Consider the following 23,614-nt stretch of genomic DNA (forward strand, 5'->3'; position numbering starts at 1 on the left):
GTGCCCTGCAGGTAAACCGCAAGGAAGGGTAAACGGTTGGTGGAACAGTGTAAGCAGGTGTCTTGGGTTATCCAACGTTCCCTCGCCGCAGTGGTGTGGTTACTGTTTATTTTCTGTGCTTCTCCCTCTCCCTCTGCCTGCTCCTCTCCTGTGTGTGCTCTTTGCTCTCTCTTGCTCTCTCTCTCTGGCAAATAAATCAATAAAATCTTCAAAAAAAATTAATATTTTATATGCATGAGATGTTGAAATGATGGGGCACATTGACTTCATAACGTAAGCATTTCTGGCACGGAGCCCTTGCGTGTGCTGTGTAATATTCCTTCACTGGATTTTATTCTTTGTAGCTATTTATTTTCTGTTTCAATTGAAACAATTTCTGAATACATTGAAGATTTATGGGAGTATTCCTATACATAGGACACTAGCTTCTCTGTCTCCGCCCTTGGGTTTGTTTCTGGTACCTCTCCCAGCACGTCAAACCCAGATAGGAAACTGAACCTTGTCACTCTTGGGTTGGATCCAAAGCCAATCACACATGACATCTTAGGAGTTAAGTAACTTTTTTGAAAGACGGAAGGGATTCTGGGAGAGGGTCTCCTGGCATGGACACAGCCTCCTGCTGGCTCCAGAGGTCTCTTTCCTCCTCACCTCGCACCCCTCCCCCCAACTGTATGCCCTTGGGGAACACAATTCACTTTCTTCCACTGACATCTTCTCTCTTAGGAACAACTTGTATTCATTTCCTATTGTTGCTGCTGTAACAAATGACCACAAACGGGGTCTTCTGAAAACAACACAGATTGATCGTCTTACAGTTCTGGAGGTCAGAGGTCCATGAAATGGGTCTCCCTGGGATAAAAAGATGCCAGTAGGGCTGCTCTCCTCTGGAGACTCTAGAGGGGAATAGGATTGCTTGCCTTGTCCGGCTTCTGGAAACTGCCTGCTTTCCTTGACTTTTGACCCCACTTCCCTCTCCCACCCTCAATCTTCAAAGCCAGAGTGTAGCATCTTGCAGTCTCTCTGCCCTGTACGTCCACCATCCCATCTCCTTCTGACTCGCCTGCCTCCCCCTTTCTCTTCGAAGAGTCTTTGACATGACTTTGGGCCCACCTGGATAATCCAGGCTGATCTCTCCAATCTCAAGATCCTTCATTTGATCATATTGTCCAAGACCCTTTCACCACGTAGGTAACATATTCACCAGTTTCAGGGACTGGGATGTGGACATCTTTGGGGTGTGACTGTTCTGCCTGCCATAAGCCTCTTCTCCCTGATTCCCTGAGCATTAATCAGATCAGTGCCTTTGAAGAACCTGGAGTGGCTGGCACACAGTTGGTGCTCAATAAATGCCTGCCTGAGCATGCCCGTGGAGTTACCTGGAGTCGTGGTTCGTTGAAATTGGAAAAAAAACCCTAAAGCTTCCTGGCTAATTCTTTTTTTTTTTTTTTTTTAATATTTTATTTATTTGACAGAGAAATCACAACTAGGCAGAGAGGCAGGCAGAGACAGAGGAGGAAGCAGGCTCCCCGCGGAGCAGAGAGCCCGATGCAGGGCTCGATCCCAGGACTCTGGGACCATGACCCGAGCCGAAGGCAGAGGCTCCAACCCACTGAGCCACCCAGGCGCCCCTTCCTGGCTAATTCTAAGGCACCCCATCCACAGCCAGATATTAGGGAAGAATAAGGTAGCTTATTCTCTGGATTTGATTTAGAAAGGTAGTGGTTTTGTTGCTAGTTGTTGCCTGAGAGCTGTTTGGTGTATTAATTTTTTTTGGAGTCCACCCAGCCGTGATCTTAAGGAAAAAATCCCAGGGGCGCCTGGATGGCTCAGTGGGTTAAAGCCTCTGCCTTGGCTCAGGTCATGGTCCCAGGCTCCTGGGTTCTCTGCTCAGCAGGGAGCCTGCTTCCTCTTCTCTCTCTGCCTGCTTCTCTGCCTAGTTCTGATCTCCATCTGTCAAATAAATAAAATCTTTAAAAAAAAAAAAAAGGAAAGAAAGAAAGAAAAAAATCCCAAATAGAATGCAGAAATGCACACTCGGTGTGTCTGAAGATCCACGTTAGCCCTCTGCAAGGGATTATATTTCATGTAGGTCTCCTTTTTATTGGGTAGCTATTTCCAGATTGGCTTTAAAACATAAAACGAATCGATGTCAGATGGTATTCCGCTCACATGGTTTATTGCGAAATACAAACTTTTGAAAAATTAACATCAGGAAGTTAACTGACTCTAGAGAGATTGCAGGTAACTTTCTCTGCGAAGCAATTTAAGCCAAAAATAACCCACCTATTAATAATGCCTTTCCTCTAACAGCATTGTCATAACTTTTTTTGAAATAGGAGATAGCCTTAACCCTTAAATTCAGTTCTGGCATAAGCTGTCTAAGTGAACTTACATTTGGGGAGAGTATTTTAGCAAAGCATTACCAAACATAGCTGGAGTGTGGAAGTCTTTTGTCTGTGACTAGCGCCGTCCCTGAAAATGCTCGTTTCCTTTGCAAACGGCATCTCTTCTTGCTCTCACGAAACAAAAATATTTTAAGCCCAAACTATGGCTATCAAGACGTACACTTGGCAGAACGTTAATTTCACCACTCTGGTTTAAAAAAAAAAAAAAATGACGGAGAGGTGGTTCATGGGGAGGGTGCCGTGTTATGCTCGAGCATTGGGAATTGTGGAAGCCACCCAATCTGTGAGTTTGCCTTTGGGCTCCTGCAGGATTTTCAGAGGCAGCTGGGGACGGAGCTAATGCGCTCACCCGAGTGAGCCAGGTTTGCAGCATCCGGGAGCAGGGAGCGGGCGGGCGGGGACCACACAGGGTGCGCACCCGGGCAGCCTCTCCCGCTCTGCCCCCTGGTGGCGACAGAAGGCAGTAGCAGTAAACAACCAGTCGCGTTGGAAACCCTCCCCTCCGGACCCAGTCCAAACTCAGGTCCATCCTGGGTGAAAGGGAGCAAGATGGATTTTGAGAGTTTGATTTTTTGATAAGGTCTATGTGGTGTTCCATAATGAGGCGTGGTTTTGTCGGGAAAAGAGCCAGTGGACCTTGAGAAAATCAGTGCCCTAAAGCATCCTTCTGGAACCCCCAGCTGCCTCACAGAACACTCAGGAAAGTATAGGAGAGCCTGAGGAGATAGCAGCAAGGAAAATGATGGAGAGTAGCCCGAGGCCTGAGGAGGGAGGCGTTGGCCAGGAGACGAAAGCATGGCAATGGAAGGTGTGATCTAGAAGGGACCGGTGCCCTATATGAAGGATGGGGCCCAGGGAAGGAAGGGGAAGGAAGACCCATGTGAAAGGGAAGGCTGAGATGAAGCAGGAGGTCTGGAACAGGAGGCTCCCTGGGCCAGTCGGTGCCACACAGCTGCTGTGTCACAGAGAGAACTGATAAATGAGAGTTCGAGAGGAAAACACCCTGAGAATCCCAGTGGTGCCCATAGTCGCCCACACGTCTGAGAACCTACAGGCCAAGAAGGGAAGCAGGGGAGGGGGCAGAAATGATGGGACACCTACCTCGTGGCCATGGCTGATTGAGGTTTATGACTGTGTCACGGGGCGCATTTCTTTCTTTTTTTTTTTTTTTAAGATTTTGTTTTTATTTATTTGACAGATCACAAGTAGGCAGAGAGGCAGGCAGAGAGAGGAGGAAGCAGGCTCCCCGCTGAGCGGAGAGCCCAGTGCCCCAGGACTCTGGGATCATGACCTGAGCCAAAGGCAGAGGCTTTAACCCACTGAGCCACCCAGGCGCCTCCTTGCCTCCTCAGGGCGGGGGGCGCATTTCTAAAAGGCTTTCTGAAAGCATCAAACAAACAAAAAGTACAGATGCTGGTATTTAACCCTTGATCCACTGGGGAAATTCTCTTGTTTGGAACGGCTCCTTCTGTGATGTTGCCAGATAACTTACGTGAGGGAAGCAGTGGGCAGAACCTCACAGAGTTCAGTGTGTTTGCAGGTGTTTTCATGGTTTCATGGATCGGTTTAATCAGTGATTTAAGGTTGGTTTCGAAATACCAATATAGGCTGTGTTTTACCAATGAGCCTAGTTTACTCTAAGGGAGCACGGAGGTGGCTTTAGTAGGTGTTGGCACACAAAGGTCAACCAGGAAAGGAAAAGACATGACCATAGTCAGTGACGTTGTCCAGAAACGATATTAAATGTAGCAAGACTGCGCTTGAGTAGGAATCAGGGTGTCTGTCAAAGTCAATATTCAAGACGTAAAAATCCAGAAATGCTAGATAAGAGAAGACCCTGGTTTCAAGGGAGGCTGCATGGTAGAGACTTTCATAAGAATGGAGACCTGAGGAAAGGGATTTGGGAAGCAGGTCCTGGGGGGCCTCACGAGGCTGCACATGCTCCATACCCAGGACCCCAGTGGCCCTGTATTTGGCCCACTCCCTGGATTAACCCCCTGCGGAGAGGCTGCCCCTAAACGCAGCAGGTCTGGGGATGGGCTGGATTGTGGTCCTGGGAAGAAAAGCCAGTGGTTTCTCCCAGCTGATGCATCTCTGATTTGAGATGCTATTTCCTTTGGTCTTTTTCTCTCCCCCACCAAGACTTTCAGTGGGGGAGCGAGGGGCAAAATTGGTTTTGTGTTTTGCTTTTATTTGTCTTTTGTTCAATGCCAGGATTTTATTATAACATATAAACCTCTTTGGAGCACAGCTCCCTCATTGTATTTTGTAACCTGGAGTCTGGGAGATGCCAGGCTGTGCCGGAAATGTTGATAAGAAAATAAAGTCCTATTTGTTTTTGTAATCTGCAGTGCTGTTTGGTTCTCCCATATCTTCAAAGGTCTGTCTGTTGTCCATCTTCTGTCTTTCTTTCTTTCTTCTTTATTTTATACAGTTTTAGTTGTACATCTCTTTTGGGGAGATTAGGGCTCTTGAAAGACTGTCAGTGTTCCCAAATAATACTTGGCCCTTTCATTTTATCTTTTATTTGATTTGATTTTTTCTTTCTTTTTTTTTAAAGATTTTATTTATTTGACAGAGAGAGAGATCGCAAGCAGGCAAAGAGAGAGGGGAAGCGGGCTCCTTGCTGAGCGGAGTCTGATGCAGGGCTCGATCCCAGGACCCTGAGACCATGACCTGAGCGTAAGGCAGAGGCTTAACCCACTGAGCCACCTAGGCGCCCCTATTTTATTTTTTTTAAAGATTTATTTATTTAAGAGAGGGGGAAAATAATGAGTGGGGGAGGGGCAGAGGGAGAGAGGGAGTTCTCACACAGACTCCCTGCTGAGTACAAAGCCCTATCCTGAAATCATGACTTGAGCTGAAACCAAGAGTCAACGCTCAAGCACCTGAGCCACCCAGGTGCCCCTTATCTTTTTATTTGAAGTGGTACCCCTCCCTGTAACCCATAATCCAGGCAATGATAATAGAGAAGTGAGTCATCCATAGTTTATTAACCTGAAGTTTTTAGATTTGGAGAGAGATTAGAACGAGAGAAAGAGAGCAAGGTCCAGCAGGGGGAGCACAGGCAGAGGGAGAGGGAGAAGCAGGCTCCCTGCTGAACAAGGAGCCGGATGTGGGACTCAGTCCCAGGACCCTGGGATCATGACCCGAGCTGAAGGCAGCTGCCCAACCCACTGAGCCACCCAGGTGCCCCACATCTCGGATACATTTGTCTTAGATTTTGTCTCTCTGTATTTATGGATTCAAGGTTTTCAGGGACTGAACGAGAGGGAAAAGATCATTCGGTGCAGACCTCACCCAGCCCCCGCCCCGCCTCTGTGCTTTGCAAGCTTCCGTTTTTTCAGTGGCTACACTAGGTTTTAGTTGTAAAAACACAACCCACAGATGGGTTAGTCTGTCTTCCACTCCTAGTTTTTAGATGTGTCTCCAGATCAGTCATGGTCTCGGCAGGAAATAAAGAACACACCCAAAAGCAGTTACTGAAGAAAATGTGATGAAAAGACCAATTCTGTGCAGAGTCTAGGGAAACCCACAAGCAGTAGTCAGGCACCTGGTGTTGACCAGGAGGCCAGGCTGGAAGGAGGCCTTTGCCAGCCCAGTCTGAAGGCACCATTGTTGGAGCTGGAAGAAGCGGAAGCAGAGGCCTGTGTGATAGAGGCTGCATTGCCTTTGGGACCACCAGACACCACCCGACTGGGAGGATGCCAGAGTGCCTCTCACCGTTGAGTGCAAGAGTAGGGCAGGTGGCCCGGTGAGTGCAGGTGTAGAGATCAGCTTCCTGCGGTGCAGACCAGAGAGGATTTGGAGAGGCATACGGGGGAGGGGCAGAGGGAGAGAGAGAATCTTCAAGCAGACTCCCCGCTGAGCACAGATCCCAACCTGGGGCTTGATCCCATGACCCCAAGATAAGGACGTGAGCTGAAATAAAGATTCGGCCACTCAACCGACTGAGCCACCCAGGCGCCCCTTATTTAAAAAATTCTTCTAGAAATAGCTAGTATCAAGTTAGAATATTTCAGTGCCTGGACATATCTTCTTTAGATTCATTGTATTCATTTGTATTCATTGACACCTTTGTTCTAAGTTTTACCTTAATGTCATAGAAGAATGAACATCAACAGCAAAGCTACTTTTTTCAGTGACAACAGAAACGAATGAGAATTCTGCACGAATGAGAAGCTTCATGATGGTTAAGACCATTATGGTTCAGTTGGTCAGACACATCCATGGGGATAGATTTCAGAATATTGCTGCCTTTCGGGGGCAGATACTGATTTGGGAGAAGTCACAACAGAATTTTCTGGGATGCTGGGAATGTTCCATATCTTGATAATGAGCGATGATAAAAACTCGTTCAGTTGTACGCTTCTGATTGATCCACATTACTCTCTGTATGTTCTACCTTAATTTAAGAGGAGTTTTTAGGGGCTCCTGGGTGGCTCAGTCGATTAAGCTTCCGACTCTTGATTTGCTGACCTTTCAACACACTCAGGGATCTTGCGGTGGTGAGATCGAGCCCCGCGTCATGCTCCACGCTCAACTGGGAGTCTGCTCGGGATCCTGCCTCTGCAGAGTCCTCTGCCTCCCCACCCCTGCACTCACGCACTCTCTCTCTCTCTCAAATCAGTCGATCTTAAAAAACAAAACAAAAACAGCGGTTTTTACAAGTTGCAAAAATTTTTATAGTTTCAAGAGACCTGAGTTCCTGCACATCCTCTCACTTCCTGACTGTTTGACCTTAGACAAGTTGTCTAATCTCTCTATTCCTCAACTTTCCCGTCTGTAACATTGGGGTCATAATAGTCTTACCTGCACTGTCTGGCCGATGAACTCACAAGCGTGGGTAGCGTGCTACACGAGGGGCAAGTCTTTTGCTAACACCGCAAGGCTCTCTGGCCCCAGGAGTGAAGTCTGATAGTAATTCTTGCTACAAGTAATAGTAATAATATAATATTCTTACCTCTTCAGAAGGGACAACCTTAGCACAGCATCTGGTGTGTGGTAATCACTTAATACACGTTAGCTATTTATATTCAAATAAATATATTTGTTTTCCCTAAAATAACCTGATTCTGCTAAGTTCCAGGTACCATTTTTTTTTTCCTTTTCCTCTGTTTACTAAAATCCCTAATCCTGCAGGTTCATCCTCTCATACCAGAAGATACCAAACTGAATAAGGCACGTGTTCACGGGCTCCCTCCCGGGCCTGCTCGAAGGTGAAAGCGTGGAGGTAGTTCATGTATTCTGGTGTTTTTTGTTGTTGTTGTTCAACAACGTGCTGGTGCTTTCCTTATCCGGCCGTCCTCCCAAGGAATGGCCCTCAAGTCTCAGAGCAGAGATCCTGTTCTTTCTGACTCGCACACTTGCAAGGAACCTCAAGGTGACCCTATTCCATACGCTCACCAGACAGCATCATTTTGTTCTATGAACTTTAACAGGCCTTGGTTAACTGGGACCCGGTGGACCAAACGGTGCTTGCCAACGAGCAGGTGGATGAACATGGCTGTTCGTGGCGTTCTGGAGCAAAGGTGGAGCAGAAGTACCTCCGACAGTGGTTTATTAAGACAACTGCTTATGCAAAGGTGAGTGTCCGCCCGATGTCTCCTCCTCCCCGCCCGCCCAATAATGCTGTCTGTGCTGGGAGGCAACATCAAGGTCTTCTGGGTATTGGAGAGCCTCACTGTTGGGAATAAACTCTACGAAGGGCTCTTGGAGCCATGGGTGTGTAGACTGGGAGGATGTGAGCCTCGGGGTCACTCATGGCGAGGGTGATGGGTTTGGGTGTTTTAGAGGTAAGTCAGGAATGGCACCTGGGGGTCCTTGTTGGACATTCTTTGCTGACCGTTCAACACACTCAATCATTGTGCTGCCATAGAGGCCAAACAACGTTCAGTTTTATTTGCAGTTATATCAGCAATAAAACTAGAAAGGAAAAATATATCTTCTCTGTATAGTACTAGTAAAACCTCCAGCAAGATAGTAGGACATTACAAAGGGTCCAGAGAAGACCATCTAAAAGGAGTGAAGAGGGGCGCCTCGGTGGCTCAGTCGTTTAAGCCTCTGCCTTTAGCTCTGGTCATGATCTCAGGGTTCTGAGATCAAGCCCCGCATCGGGCTCCTTGCTCAGTGGGGACTCTGTTTCTCCCTCTCCCAGTCCCCCTCCACTTGTGTGCGTGCTCTCTCTATCTCAAATAAACAAATAAATAAAATCTTACTAAAAAATAAAGTAGAAGAAGTGACAGGTTGGTCAGTCTCCGTGGAGGAAGACCAGAGTGAAAGGGAACGAAACCAGGAGGCAAAGCTCTGATTTTAATTCTTGTGTCCCTGATTAAGAGTGTAAACTGGGATGAGTCAGGAAGCTCAGTTTTCTCATCATTAAAAGGAGAGGGTGGGACCAAGTGGTTTTTAAGGTAGCTTCTGGCTCTTTCTGTGTTCAGGGATTGAAGGCAAAGCCAGCTGTTGAAAGAGGGGGTTTGCTTATTAAATTACCAATAGCCTGAGCAGCAGAACGCCTTCTGGATATGCCAGAACCACTCTCTGCCAAATATCCTCCGGGCTTACCAAGTTTCAGGGTATGGAATTGAGGGACATGGCTGGAGCCAACCAGGGACACTTCCCATGGCAGTTTGGTGAGCCCCATAGTTTTTTGCTTAGGACTGGACATGAACAGGATATGCGAGGGTAAGGACATCTTGAAAGGCCAGTGATTGTGTGCCGGGTAGTTCTCCCCCTGCGGTAGTTCTCCCCCCGCAGTAGTCACCGTAAGGATTGTTAAACCCAGCCGTAGTGGCCCCTGGGGTGCTCTGTCAGAGAGACAGTAGTCGGCTGAAAATGGACTTTGGGTCTGATCCAACACTGTACTTCTTATATGCCAAGAAAGCACAAAGTTATAAATAACCACTGATCACGACAAAACTTGGCTGAATTAGAACCTCCGCACAGCAGCTCACAATACCAGCACCATATGGATATATGACCTCCAGTTTTCTCACTCAAAAGACAGGTCTTCAATGAGGCACTTTTCCCACGATAACTTCCTCAGAATGTAGCAGAGAAGAGCATACGGATTTGGAACTTATTACCACAGTGCCTTGCTCCCTTGAAGCACACGGTCATATCGAGAGACTGATTGAGAAAAATGAAGCTGAAGACACTGTTTCTGTAACATCCCGGGCAGTGGGAGCCCCAGTCTGCTGACAGTTGGGGTCCACTGCATTACTGGTTGGGGGGGAAGCCAGGTCACCCCCAGATGACGCTGTAATAGGCATTGTGGGAAAGGCTATCTCATTAGCTCTTTCTTTTTTTTTTTTTTTTTTGACCTCTGCCTCCAGTTGAAGATGTTATAACCTAACCTGAGGGACATTATTCTTTAAATTGTCAGCTGTGAATTTTCAGCTGTTCAGCAGAAATTGTTAGTTACCATGGTGATTCCCCTGGTTCCTGCTGAACTCTGTGCAGATTTATTGAAAAAGCTGTCTTTGGAGGTCAGCACTTGGTTTGCCCTGAAAATCAAGAGAAGAGAGAGTGGTGTGGCAGTGATTGGGTGAGCAGAAATCTACATTCACTGCAGGTCGTTGGCCGAGGGCTGCACACGCACAAAAGCAAGACTGCAGAAGGCCTAACAGAACATGATCATAAAGAGACTGAGAGGAGATCGGATTCCAGAGGACTGCAGAGTGCTCAGAGATCTTGGAGTTAGGGCCCAGCCAGAAGTATACAGTTGAGACACCCATAAGGCCATATGTTAGAAGTGGGGATGACACCCTAGGACCAAAGACAAAATCAAAATACTTAGCTTAATAAAAAGTAAAAATAAACCCGACGGTTTTGAAAGGAACTTTCGGAACCAAGCGTAGCACTTTTAAAGGGAGATGACATAATCCAGACTCTACATGGCTGGTTTTTATGCACATGCCCCACCTGTAATAAAAGAAGTACTAGGCTTGTGAAAAATCGGGAAACTGTGGCTGGTAATCAAGAGAAGATAAGGGAGAGGGGGCAGCCCTTGAGCCCAGTAGAACTAGATCCTGAGATGACCCAGATGTTAGAATTAGGAGATAAAGCCAGAGACATCTGTTCTATAAATGGTCTGGGACTTAAAGGAAAAAATGGTCATGATGAGTGAACAGATGGTGAATCTCAGAAGAGAGAAGGAAACTATTAAAAATAAAAGAAGAAGAACTGGAAATCTAGAACAGAAAACTATAATATCTGAAATAGAAAATCACTGTTTGGGCTGCAAAGTGATGAGTAAGGGTTGAGGAAATCCGTAAAGTTGGAGGGGAGCTCCTTCGTATAGGGGCTGTCGTGTGTGGTGGCCCCAAAATAGAAATGTGTATGATGATTTTGAGAAGCTGAAAGAATGACAGTGCAACTGAAACAGAGAGCCAAGAGGAGAGATTCAGGAGGGCTGGAGAAGCTGGAGGTTAGGACCGGCCAGATCAGGCAAAGCCTTTTAGGTCCTAAGGAACCTGGACTTTATCATGGGGGCCATTGGAAGCCATGGAAGGACTCCAAGAGAGGGAATGACACAGTCAGATTTGTGTTTTTTTGTTTTTGTTTTTAAGATTTTATTTATTTATTTATTTGAGAGAAAAAGTTCACAAGCAGGGAGAGTGGAAGAGGGAGAACCAGGCTCCCAGCTGAGCAGAGAGCCCGATGCGGGACTCGATCCCGGGACCCCCAGATCATGACCTGAGCTGAAGGCCGTCGCCTAACCAACGGAGCCACCCAGGTGCCCCAGATTTGTGTTTTTATCAATTCCCTGTGAAAAGAGCAAGTGTGGATGCAAAGACGAGTTAAGAGGCTATTGGAGTAATCCGGGCGTGCGTACCTTCAACTAGGTGGGAGAAGTGGGGAGAAATGGGCGCGTTAGGAAAATACGCAGATGGTGAAATTTGTAGCACTTGAGAATCTATTGGATGAGAGTGTATAGGGGATGGTGTCATTAAGAAGGACCCTGACTTGGACACTAAGTGGATGATTAAGCTGCTGATTGCCATAGGGAGCCCTAGAAGGGACATATTCCTGACCCTTCTGAGTATGCAGTGGCTGTGAGCCTGTTGCGTAGAGATGTGCCAGTAAGAGGCACTTGGATAAATGGGGTTGAAATTTCCAAGATCAAATGACATAAGGCATCTACTTTATAACCTGGTATGATAGAAATAATGTTGAATCAGGGAGGAGGTCCTGCTACAGAGAGAAGGATCAGTTAGTAATACTTCCTGCTGCAAGTAGCTGAAACCCTGAGTTAATGGTGGCTTAAACAGATGGGGGTGGACTTTTCCCACATAAGAAGGCCCAAGTTGCTGGAACTGAACCAGAATCGGGCTCTGAATTGGCATCTCGGTGGTTCTCTCGGCCCTTCCTTCCTGCCTGCCACCTCATGGTTGCAAGATGGCTGCTGCAGCTCCAGACATCACATTTCCATTCAAGAGAAAGAAACAGAAGGGGCCGTGTGAGCAACTGTTCCTTTTATTACCTGGAAAGCAAGGACTTTCCCACAAATCCCCCCCAAAATTCCACTGTTGTTCTGTTAGTCCCATTTGGGTCTCCTGTGGCTACTCCCCAGCTTTGAGGGAGACGAGAAAAGCAGGCTTGGGCTTTTTAGCTTCTGTAGCCAAGCTGTTAAGCTGTTTGAGGGAAGGGGATGGCCAGTGGGCTGTGCCCACCACAGTCCTCTTTAGAGCTTTGTGTCCGCGTCTGGTTTTGCTGCTCTGGGGTCTGCCTCTGTGACACAGGGCTGGCAGTCCGCTGGGGGGCGTGGCTCTGGAAGGGCCCTCCTTTCTGTCACTTACCTTCCCGAAGAAGAAAGATGATGCCCAATGCGAAAATTACAGGGAACCCTGAAATGTAAAAATCCTTTATTAAGCCTGTTCTGTGATGTTACTGGATTTTTCTCCCCTTACCCTTCCGCCTACCAGTCTCGCTAGGACTGTTTGCTTTGTAAAATGTGAAAAAAACTTGCCGTAGGAGTATCTGAAGCACATGAATTCGTCTTGGCAGGGATGCGTGGGAGGTATCTGGTGGGCAGCACAGTGAGGTGAGAACAGGGGGAAGAGCAGGGATTGCAGACCTCCGCACACAAAGCAAGAGATTCAGGGTCTGATGGAGCGAGCGCCTCAGTACCTGCCAGCAGGATGACAGCTGGAAATCGAGACAAATAGAGTCGGCTTCCCATTTGAACTTTTCTAATACATCTGTGGTTTCGATTTCTGCGGCTGCCTCCCACAGGCCCTCGGATGCCGGGCAGTGTCCATAGACTCCTCTATGGCCTGGTGGCGCTTAGCCAGCCGCTGCATCAGATCGGTGGCTTTGCTGTCCCAGTTTTCAGGAGTTTCCCAGTAGCTGCTAGAATAGCAAGAAAGTCCGTCTCCCCCTCCCATTTCATGCCTGCTTGCCCCTGAGCCGATCAGTGCTCTGGCGTTTATAGACACCGTCTCATTTAACCCTCGCCTTTTTCCCTAGAGCCCCATTTTACAGACAAGGAAACTGAGGCTCACACTGGTAGTGAGTAATAGCCCTGGGACGCAGATCCAGGTTCTTGGGCTTGTACCCAGCAGTCTGTACCCTGTCTCAGGGAGCGTGAATCCGTTCATTCTTCCCCCAGGTGTTACCAAGCGCCCTGCCAGACTTGGGCCAGGTGCTAGCAGGGAGTGAGGAGGCTGCGGGGGGGGGGGGGGGGGGTTCCTAGACTGAGCAGGCACAGCCCAGTGGGATGACTGTGACGATGCAGGTAAGCACTGGTGGGGGCTGGGGAGAGCCCCAGTCTGCCCTGTGCTCCAGGAAGTGATGAAACCTGCGGAGCACAGAACTTCTGATGGGGAACATTTCACTGCCTTCCAGACATACTGGAAACCTCCTGTCTCACCAGTGTTTCCACGGAGAGTTTCTGCCGGCCAGAAGCAGCCGGGCACCAATGAGCCCTCATGAAATCAGGGAGGGCGGGAGGGAAGAGCCCCCCATTTCCCTGCCTCCCTTGTGCCCTCCTACCCCCAGTTTCACCTGGGAGCTTCTGGGTGAAGTGAAGGTGCCTTTCCAGAACACACTGGTCATGTGTGAACCTCCAGAGCATGAAAACACTGGATGGGAGAGGTGAAGAGGTCTGGGAAGGGGTTTGGGCTTTATGACAGGAGCTCTAGAGGCTGGAGCAGAAAGACAGCCCCAAAAGGGCCAGGGTGCCAAGCTCCAGTCTCCAACATGTACCCCTGGGTGCCTGAGGGTCCCCTGCCCTCCGTAATGAGGACCCTCAGGCTCCCCAGTTCTAGTTCTGAGGCTTTGGGTTGCTTGTGAAAGCATCTGGCTGTCTTCTGGAAATTGGGCCTGGTGCCAAGCTTTCTGCTCTGCCCCTCACAGCCGCCGTCAGACCCCGAACAGTGGCTGGCTCACTGATGATGCCGGGATCTGCCCTCCCCCCAACACCAACCAGGTCATCCCTGTGCTGCTTGGGAAGCTTTGCAAAGGGACTGGTCAGTGAGGTTTGATAGCTGCACTTTGCAGCCTTCCTCACTTCCTGGAGCACAGGGTAGACCTGGGGCTCTCTCCAGCCCCCACCAGTGCTTGCCTACATCATTACAGTCATCCCTGCTCCCTTGCCCCCAAGAAAGACCCGTGGGGCCGGAAGAAGGCTGCCTCTGTGTGTGCGTGCAGGCTGGGCCTTCACGGGGTGGGTGTAGGTCCCGGTAAGAGGTGGGCCAAGGAGGCAAAGTTTCTGGGAACCCAGAGGAGCCAGTAAGACACATTTGATGAGCTGTCCGCTTCTCTGCAAGGCTGTGGGGTAAAAAGCAGCAAGGACACTGGCCAGGGCCACATTTAACGGTGATGCACGGGTTTATCTACTGTAGGGTTTGCTCTTCAAAGCCCTGTGGCTTTAAAGCTATTACAGCATCAACCCCACCTGTAAAAAATACGTTCTCAGCTCCTGAGTGGTAGGAGTGGCAGAGCCCATGCAGGCTCCGGGAACAGTGCTCGGGGACACTGAGTGCGAGCTTCCTGCTGGAATTCTCCGCCAGGCCCCAGCTGGCTCTCCTTTTGGAAAACGCAGACTCTGCTCTCGTCCCCAGGATCTGCTTTTGACACCCTGTCTCACCAAACTAATTAGTTGTTAAATCTGCTCCTTCTTACGTCATCTGACTTCTTTCTTGTCTCTATTCCCCGCTTCTCCCGGCTCTTTCCTCTCCTAAACTCTATGGTGAACACAATCCCCCCCACCTTCCATGCTGTCCCCTCTGCACTCCTCGGGGTGATGGTCGGCCTTCTTACAGGGAGAGCCGCTACCTAGCTGCTTGGAAGTCCTTCTGGATGGTAGTGGGCCTGGCCCAGGGCGGTGGGGCGCAGAGACAAAAGGAAAGCAGGTGCCTTAAGGCTGACAACTCCCTGGCCATCCCCAGGCAAGGCTCCCGCTGCTTGGAGTAGCTCGTGGCTCCAGCTGGTGGTGACAGTGACCCTGCTGGGACGGGGAGGGGGTGGCTCTGCGCAGCCCTTAGTAGGAACTCTGCCTGGAAAGGTTCAGCAGAGTTGGTGTAGGGCACGGGCCCCGGCTCTAGAATTCTGAAACCCACAGTGTTTCTAGAAGATATTGAGGTGACCCCGGCAATTCGATTTCCTCTCCCTAAAGACAGAGCCTTCCCTGTGCCAGTGCCTGGTCACATCTGTGTGCTCTCCGTTTGCTCCGTTCCCCGTGGGCTCTCCTTTCCCTTCGCCCTGGCACCTTGCACCCATGTGTGTCCCTCCCATCTGGGAACTGAGGACAGCTGTGCCCGCAAAGCCTCCCCAAAGCTCTTCTGAAGCGGCCCGCAGGCTCCTGGTCAGCACACACATGCAGCAAACGAGAAGCTTCCATTTCTGTGTCGTTTGGGGGGTTTTGTTTCTAAGATAGAAGGAATAACTGCAAAGGGAAAATGAAAGAAATAAATTAATACCGTTGACCCTTGAACAACATGGGGTTCAGGGGTGCTGACCCCCCCATGCAGTTGAACATTCACGGATAACTTTTGAGTCCCCAGAAATTTAACTCCTCACAGCCTACTGTTGACTGGAGGCTTAACTGATAACAGAAATAGTCGATGAACACGTATTACGTGGGTTGCATGTATTTTATAACATCGTCTTTCAATTAAGTTGGCTAGAGAAGGGAAGATGTTCGAGGAAAAGAAAAATCACATGGAAGAGAAAATACATTTATTTATGGTGCTGTACTGTGTGGACCAAACCCATGATCAAGGGTCGACTGTAATATGCTTCTTAGGTTATTCTGACAACGAAATAAACTATAAATCTAATGAGGAAAAAGTAAAGGCAGAACTAAAGATGATGTCTTGCTCTTAAACCCTGAGTGGGCTGTCTGAGCTCCTGGCCAAGTCCTTTGGGGAATAAGGATCTCCTTCCTTCTCGAAGTGTTAGCCTGGACCCCATGGGAGTAAAGAGATTTATTTGTTCGCCCCTTGTTGTGGGGGATGAGAGGGTCCCTGGGTATGCCAGGGAGGGCTGTGGGTATCATGAATCCCTTCAGCTCAGGGAGACATTTGGATTTTATAGATTTTATTTATTTATTTGAGAGAGTGTGTATGCATGAATGGGGGGAGAGGGAGACAGAGAGAATCCCAAGCAGACTCTCTGCTGAGCACAGTGCCCGACATGGGGCTTCCTCCCACATCCCCGAGATCATAACCTGAGCCCAAGCTGGAGGCTTAAATGACTGAGCCACCCAGGCGCCCTGATATTTGGATTTCAAAGCCAGAGGAAACTTGAGCAAACAGTACACAGGCTCCCCCACATTTAGCCCACGGTCTCCTGTGCTTTTTAAATCCCTGCCCTGATCTGAAAAACAAATGCAAGCCAAAAAAACCCTCATGATTTTGAAATTACAGAATCGATACAGTATCTAAGGACAAAGGGATCAGATGTTGGTTTCTCTTAAGCAGTGTACACCCTGCCCTCCTCCTTCTCCCGGGGGGGCTCACGGCCAGCTCAAGGTGTCCTTGAAAATGACCAACCCAGCCCGTTTCTCATTTTATAACTGAGGCCCCCAAGCCCAAGAAAGCCAGGACCCAATTTGGGTCTCCCAAGCCCTAGCCAGGTCTGCGTGCTTTCCAGCAGCTCTGAGCACGGGTTCCCAAGCAACCAGGCATTTTCTCGCACACGGTGTGGTTGGAGGGCAGGTGTTGCCAGAATGCCAGACATGAGCACTGTAGGAACTGTCACAGGGCCAGGGCCAAGGCACAGATGGCCAGGTAGTGGCAGGTACAGGGGTTGGAGGTTTTCTAGTTTGTGCTTGATGGAATCGGCTTCCTGGCCTCTGAGCTGAACCGGTGTCTTTTTGTGTCCTGTCTCCCCTCCACAGTCCTGTCCTTACCCTGGACCTTCTGAGCGCAGCTGCTCGGAGAACAGGGACACTGATCCCATGGCTGCCAGGCTATGAGGGAAATGGGCATTAACGACCACATCCATAATGGTGTGATAGTGTTTTGTTAGTCACAAGAAGTGTCCCTCTCAGAGAAAGAGATCATTTTCCACAGTATCTTTCCATTTCTCTCTGTTTTGTTTACTAGTCCAGAGTGGCTAATTTTGAGTGTCAGATTTGCTCGAAATAAAGATTTAATCCTTTCTAGAGCTGTGGTAAGTTGTGAACAGCTCTGGCAAAACGCGAACTCCGGTAGTTTAAAAAGAGTATCCTAAAGGCATGATTTCAACTCTGTGGCGATCCCACGAGTACCCGCCACCCTGCTATGTTCTATCAGCTGTGACACGGGATTGGCATGACAACTTACGCTCCATAAGGAAGAAACTTGGTGTCAGAGGCACCATTGTTGTAAGACAGGTCCCAGTTTCAGCATCTGTGGGGAAAATATGCGTCTTTGGGGCACCCGGGTGGCTCAGTTGGTTAAACATCTGACTCTTGATTTTGGCTCAGGTCATGGTCTCAGGGTAGGGTCCTCAGATCGAGCCCCGCATCAGGCTCCTCTCTGCGCTCAGCGGAGGACTCGATTGAGGAGGACTCTGCTTGAGATTCTTGGTCTCCCTCTGCCTCTGCCCTTCCCCCAGCTCGTGCTCCTTCCCCTCCCCTCAAATAAATAAAAAATCTTTTTAAAAAAATAGAAAATGTGCATCTTTGAACCAGTAAAAGATGGGGTATTAGTAGGATGGAAAGAGATGGAATAAAATATTAATTGTGATCTTCCTGGGTGTGTATATTGATTGTGTGGAACTTGTCATTCTTCATCCCTCTTCATATTTTCCAGAACAATTGTTATCATTTCGGTAATCACAAAACAGAACACCTGATAGGAGGGTTATGTCAGCATTTATTTACATATATTCTCTAGACCTGAGTGCCTTGGAAGGGATGGTCTTAATGTTCCTGCGAGTTTTCAGTTTATAGGCAGGCTTCCAATGTGAAGATAATTTAGCGGAATGTCCCCTGGGACTGCTGTCCCCATCCCCACCCCCTTATTAGACCAGTAAAAGGCTTTCAGTCTTGTTCCCAAGATTCTGCTTTCCCAGAACAAAACCACCTTTCCAGACAAGGGTACCCTAGAGTCACAGATTGGACTAAGTACGTGATGTGGCCGTTTTTCTGTTTGTTCCCCCTCGTGTGGGGTACAGGATGGCCTCGCTTGTGTCCTGTCCACCCAGGGCCAGTGAGGTGACCCAAGTGGCCTCCGGGAATCAGAAGCAGCCCCATTCAGACAGATGACTGCCATTGGGAGAGTCTGCCCTCTGTCATCGGCATTCTTAGGGGGATGGGGGCGATATTTCAGAACCTGTGCTCACCACCTCTTGGAAGTTAGTGGAATTAGAAGTGTTCTGCCAGGGGCGCCTGGGTGGCTCAGTGGGTTGAGCCGCTGCCTTCGGCTCAGGTCATGATCTCGGGGTCCTGGGATCGAGTCCCACATCGGGCTCTCTGCTCAGCGGGGAGCCTGCTTCCCTCTCTCTCTCTCTCTGCCTGCCTCTCTGTCTACTTGTGATCTCTCTCTGTCAAATAAATTAAAAAAAAAAAAAAAAGAAGAAGTGTTCTGCCAGAGAAGGGGTTTGCTTGGGTCTGAAGTGTGGAAAAAGTCTGCTAGGTGTGCCCGGAGTTAATGTAGCCATGTGGGGATAAGAGGAGATGAGCCAAAATGGCTGCCGCCACGCTTCCTGGTTTCCTTCCCCACATCCCTCCCTGGTGGTTGCACCCAGCGCCTTCTGTCCAGCTACATGGAGGCTATCTAATAGCACTTGGTGTGTCCCTGTCCTCGCCTCAGCTCTGAGGCGTACACTCAGTATTCGTGTGAGCTGCCTGGCACCTCTTCTCCTTGACCCCCGTGGTCCCAGGAACACGTACCTTGTTGGCGAGTGGTGTATCTTCATCAGGATGCCTTGCTCAGACCTGGTTTATCTCCCTTCTGGGTTAATAACACCTTCACTGGAATTGAGACTCTTGAATAGCACAACTGTATTTGCAAATAAATGTTTTGCCTTGCGATTCCACAACAAATGGATTTTGCTAGAAACCCATATCACCTTTCAGAAGAGAGGTGGAAATACAAGCTGTCAGAGGGAAGTGAGCAAGGTGGACATCATGAGACGTGAGCTTTCTAATGCAGAAATCCTTGTATGCAACTTCCTGCCAGAGTCAACTAAGGAGAGGGAGATGAGGCTGTGGGAGAGTGTATCCCTCTAGAATATTCTTGAGGGGACATCTAGAGTTTTTATAAACATCTTACTGCCTTCAGCATTTATTTTCTTTTATTGCAACTCAGATATACGATATGTCTTTGGAATGACTGCATTGAAAGGGTCTTGAAAACAAAAAGGAGGAGAACATCTTGGCAACAAAATCAAGTTTTAGGAAAAAAGCACTTAAGAATTTATAATTCAAACATTATTGCTACGCAGATCACACTGATTCAGAAGTTGGCTAAGTGTTAAGACTTTAAAAAGTGTCCGTTTTAATTAAATCTTGTCATTTAATCTTTCTCTTCCATTCTGCCTCTAATCAGTGCCCAGCTCTCCAGGCGCTGGTTTCTGAACTCTCTCCCTTAGTAGCTAATAAAATCCACTGTATTTCTCAGTTTGCCTAAACCTTTTTTTTTTTTTACGCTAGGGTCTTCTAACATGTATCATGTTTTTAAAACCTCTTCTTCTGGAATTCTTACTTGTGGACCATAATTCTTAATGCTTTAGCCCACATACTGTCCTCTCTTGGGAGGTCTGGATTTATTTCTGCTTCTTTGAAGAAAGAGTCAGATTAGCTATGTTATATTTAATTCCCTTTTCATCCCCAGCTTTTGAGTTTCAGTCTTTGCCTTTCTTATTCACGACTGTGTTTCACATCCCCGAAGCTTTTTTGATCACATGCACGCATCAGCCCATCTCTTATTGGTTCGAGTTCTTCAACTCTGGCTCCCAGTCAGACTCACTAAGGTACCATCCTGTTTCGGCTTCCTGAAGCATCTGCATTCAATGGTGTGCCTGCGGGGCAACGCTGGCTGCATTTTCAGCCCTGTCCTGATGAAAATGATCGTAAGGGCCCTTTGCAAACCTGTGTCTGCTGAGTGATAACCACAGGGAAACGGTCCCATTTGACTTGGGTGTTAGTCCAGTCATTATTTATAAAGGTGGAAGGCGAAGCCCGTTCATATGGTTAATTTCTAGGTTTTGTAGTTGGAAGACGTGGTCTTTTGTTTAATTTAAAGTTACGGGCAAAGAGCACAGAGAGCCCAGAGCAATGAGGAGATCTGAACAGTTCATTCTTTGGGGTCTGCCGTGGACTTGGTTGAGTGAGCCATTTTTTGCATTTATTAAGTGAGGGGAGTTGAGTAAATCCATGGTTGCCAAACCTTGCCGAAGCCCTGGGCTTGGTGGAGAGGGACCAGAGGAGAGAGCAGGGCAGCTCCTAGAATAGGCTTTAGCTCTTACGTATCAGGTTCTCTCTGATGTCGTTGGAAAAGTGATTTCACCGCACTTTTAAGAAGAGTCTCAAAACCGGCTGTTTCCCCAGGTTTGGGGGTGAACCAGTAAGATTTCTGTGCACTGACGTTGGCCAGGGTGGGGAAAGGAGGCACTGCCAAGCGTTTGGCAAATTTAAGGATGTGAGACAAGATGAATTCCATCTGCTATTACCGCAATTGCCCCCGAAAGGAGGAAGGATATACATGATCTCAACCCAAACACCCAAACAGATAAACATAGCCTACTTTTAGACTGAACAACTGCAGCACCGTAAGTATGTCCATAAATACCCATAAATACCCCCCACATTGTTCCCGGTCTGGTGGAGATGGTGGGGCAACAGCGCAGGACGAAGGCGAAGTCCTGGGGGGTTGCTGGGCTGTGCTTTCTAAAACCCTGTTCATCAAAAAAAGGTGATGCGTCATGTGTCTCCGGGATGAAACAGGGTTTGTTGGGTTGTTCTGGAGATGTTGATTTCATTTGGTTTGTTTTTTTAAAGTTCTTCTGGTTTTTAAAAATAGTCACAGATTTGGTTGAGGTTCCAAGCAGGTGTCCTCCCTCCCCTAATTAGCATATCAAAACATTCACATTTCATTCTGTTCAAATCTTTTGTCCTCCCTGAGACCTGAATATTTTAAGCAAAGCACCTCCACCAGAAGTATTTCAGCCTGGATGATTCGGTCTAGAAGAAAAACACAATGAGAGGGCTCAGGTACTTATTTAGTGGTTCAGTAAGGCAGGGGAGGGGAGGGGGTTTCAAGCGCCATCAGCTTAAGACCCTGTCAAGTGAATTTTCTGTGGCAGGAAAGGATAGTGTGGGCTGTGGAGCTAATCTTCAAATCATGTAATGTGGGTTTTATACGATGGAAAGACATCAGATCCCGTGAGACCCCATGTGGGTTTGCTTGGAAGTTAAATGGGACTTATGGCTCAGTGGGTTGAAGCCTCTGCCTTCGGCTCGGGTCATGATCCCAGGGTCCCTGGGATCGAGTCCCATGTCGGGCTCTCTGCTCAGCGGGGAGCCTGCTTCCACCTCTCTCTCTGCCTGCCTCTCTGCCTGCTTGTGATCTCTGTCTGTCAAATAAATAAAACCTTTAAAAAAAAAAAATGGGACTTATTGATTACTGGAGAGGAAAAGCCGTGGGTCGTTTTTCAGGGCTTATAATGCACTACTTATGTGCCTGGGGGCATTTAAGAGCCCCTAAATTGTTCCATAAATTGAAAAGCTTTCTAGAACGTGCAGTTTAATCAGAAGATTGATTACTCATTTATTAATATATTCTTGTGATATTAGTATATAATTAATGTATTCAAATTTTTATACTTTTAAAAAAGATTTTATTTATTTATTGGACATAGAATACAAGCAGGGGGAGCAACAGAGCCGAGGGAGAGGCAGACTCCCCACTGAGCAGGGACCTCCATGTGGGACTCCATCTCAAGACCCTGAAATCATGCCTGAGCTGAAGGCAGCCACTTAACCGACTGAGCCACCCAGGCGCCCTGATTTTATACTTTCGTTACAATGACATCAAGGCAGTAAAGTATCAGCTAATATTCATCGGGACATTGAAACTTTGTAAATCCATTGACCTTAATTTGGAAAAGTGGTTGCAAACCACCTTAAATTACTCTAGTTAATTTCAGCCACAAAGGAATGGATCAGAAGAGGATCGGGTTACTCAGAGTTGGGTGGGAAGGCCGCAGACCCAGACTTTGGCAGGATTCAGGGAGCACAGGGACGTGGCTAGGGTCTTGCCCAGGAAGCCACCACCGTTGTCAGTCCCCAAATCTCTGGCCTCTCAGGTCTGGTGTGGCATTTAAACCAGCTCCCCGTGTGCATCTGGGTCGGACCCTGCCTCCCCTTCCCTCCAGAGCCACAATGTTCCAAGACTGTACCGAGCCCAGAATGTGTTTAGCTTCCACGGAAGAGGAGAGTGGGCCCTGGAAACTCTCCATAGTGGGTGGTGGGGCCTGGCCACTTGCCCATCGTGGATTGCCCCCAAGAAAGAAGAGCAGGTGCTGGGCAGCCAACGCAGTCCAAGTTCACCGTGGCACTGAGGAGAAAATTCGAGGAGAGTGCATCCTTGTTAAATGAGGGCTGCTTAGTGTACTAAGGCCCAGAGTTCGGGGCCTGGCTTCAGTTCGCCAAGTGATCATGGGCAGGTTGCTGAATCTCGGTGGCCTCTGTACAGGGAGGGGGAATTGTACTGACAGCCTCAGCCCCATGACTCTGTAACCAGAGTCTTCTTTCCAACCATAAAATTGAAAAATAAATGAGATAATAGACGCAGGCAGAGCCGTCATAAGCATCTCTTCCAAGTTCGAGAAGGGGGCGGTCGACACTCTCTGAAACCTGGACACGGGAGAGCTGAGTTTAAGTACTTGGATGGCAGGGTGGTCACGGGGGTGGCAGGTGTAGGAAGGGACGGGCTTTGAGCGCTGCTTTCCCAGTGCTCCCCCCACCCCCCCTGCCACCGTCCTTGCGGGGGACACCTGGGGAAATTGCTAAGACTTGTATTCTCATCTGCGAGGTGGACGGGTGCTGTCTTGTGCTGTCGTGAACATGACGTCTGCCCCATCTTCAATGTTGCCACACACGTAAAAGCACCCAGTACTGGGAAGGGTTCTACCGACATCATTCCTTCCCTGCCTGGGGGGCTAGGGGCCGGTTCCGCTGGTTCTCCTCTCCCAGGCTCCCCCTCAAGTAGAGGGAGTTAAATGGCAATTTGATGAGCATTTGTCCAACCCAAGGCACACGTCTGGGCTCTGGGCCAAGCCTTGTGTGGGTTCTCAAGAAAAACTGGAGAGGCTGAGGCTGCATCCTGGAGCCCGCAGGCCAGCCTTGGCCTGTGCCCTGCTCTCCAGGAGTGCGTTGGGATGGAGAGCTGTGAGCTCTGTGGAACCAAACTGAGCGAGTCTGTGTTTTGCGCTGACGTTTTTACTGTAAAGTGAAATGCAGATAACTATATAGATAGCTTATCGATTTCTTTGAAAGCAGCCATGCTTGGAGGTCAAGATACTGCGTTGTGCCAACACCCCTGAAGCTCTCCTTCTTCTCCTTTCCCATAATAACCAGTCTCCCCAGCAGCCGGGTTCTCCCTGATGTTTCTTGGTAAATTTGCCCACATGGGCCTCCCTGGACTCTGGGGTTTAATCTTACCCTCCCTCTTTTAGTTTGAGCATGACTGTCTTCATGTGCAGGTTTGCCTTTCTCCCTTTCCTTTTCTTATATTTTATCTGTTGGAAGTAGCCGGGCTGCAGGACTCCTAGAG

General features: G+C 48.5%; 1 protein-coding gene across 2 annotated transcripts in view; it reads left to right on the top strand.

Annotated features, from left to right (window-relative positions):
* LARS2 (leucyl-tRNA synthetase 2, mitochondrial) overlaps positions 1 to 23,614 on the top strand; it is a 146,700-nt gene that overhangs the window by 55,184 nt on the left and 67,902 nt on the right. For both annotated transcript variants that reach the window (XM_045991679.1, XM_045991680.1), the window contains exon 7: positions 7,847 to 7,990. In XM_045991679.1, coding sequence (XP_045847635.1) covers positions 7,847 to 7,990 — 144 coding nt within the window. The remainder of the gene's footprint in view (positions 1 to 7,846; positions 7,991 to 23,614) is intronic.

This window comes from Meles meles, chromosome 20, assembly GCF_922984935.1.
Source record: "Meles meles chromosome 20, mMelMel3.1 paternal haplotype, whole genome shotgun sequence".
Lineage (NCBI taxonomy): Eukaryota > Metazoa > Chordata > Mammalia > Carnivora > Mustelidae > Meles > Meles meles.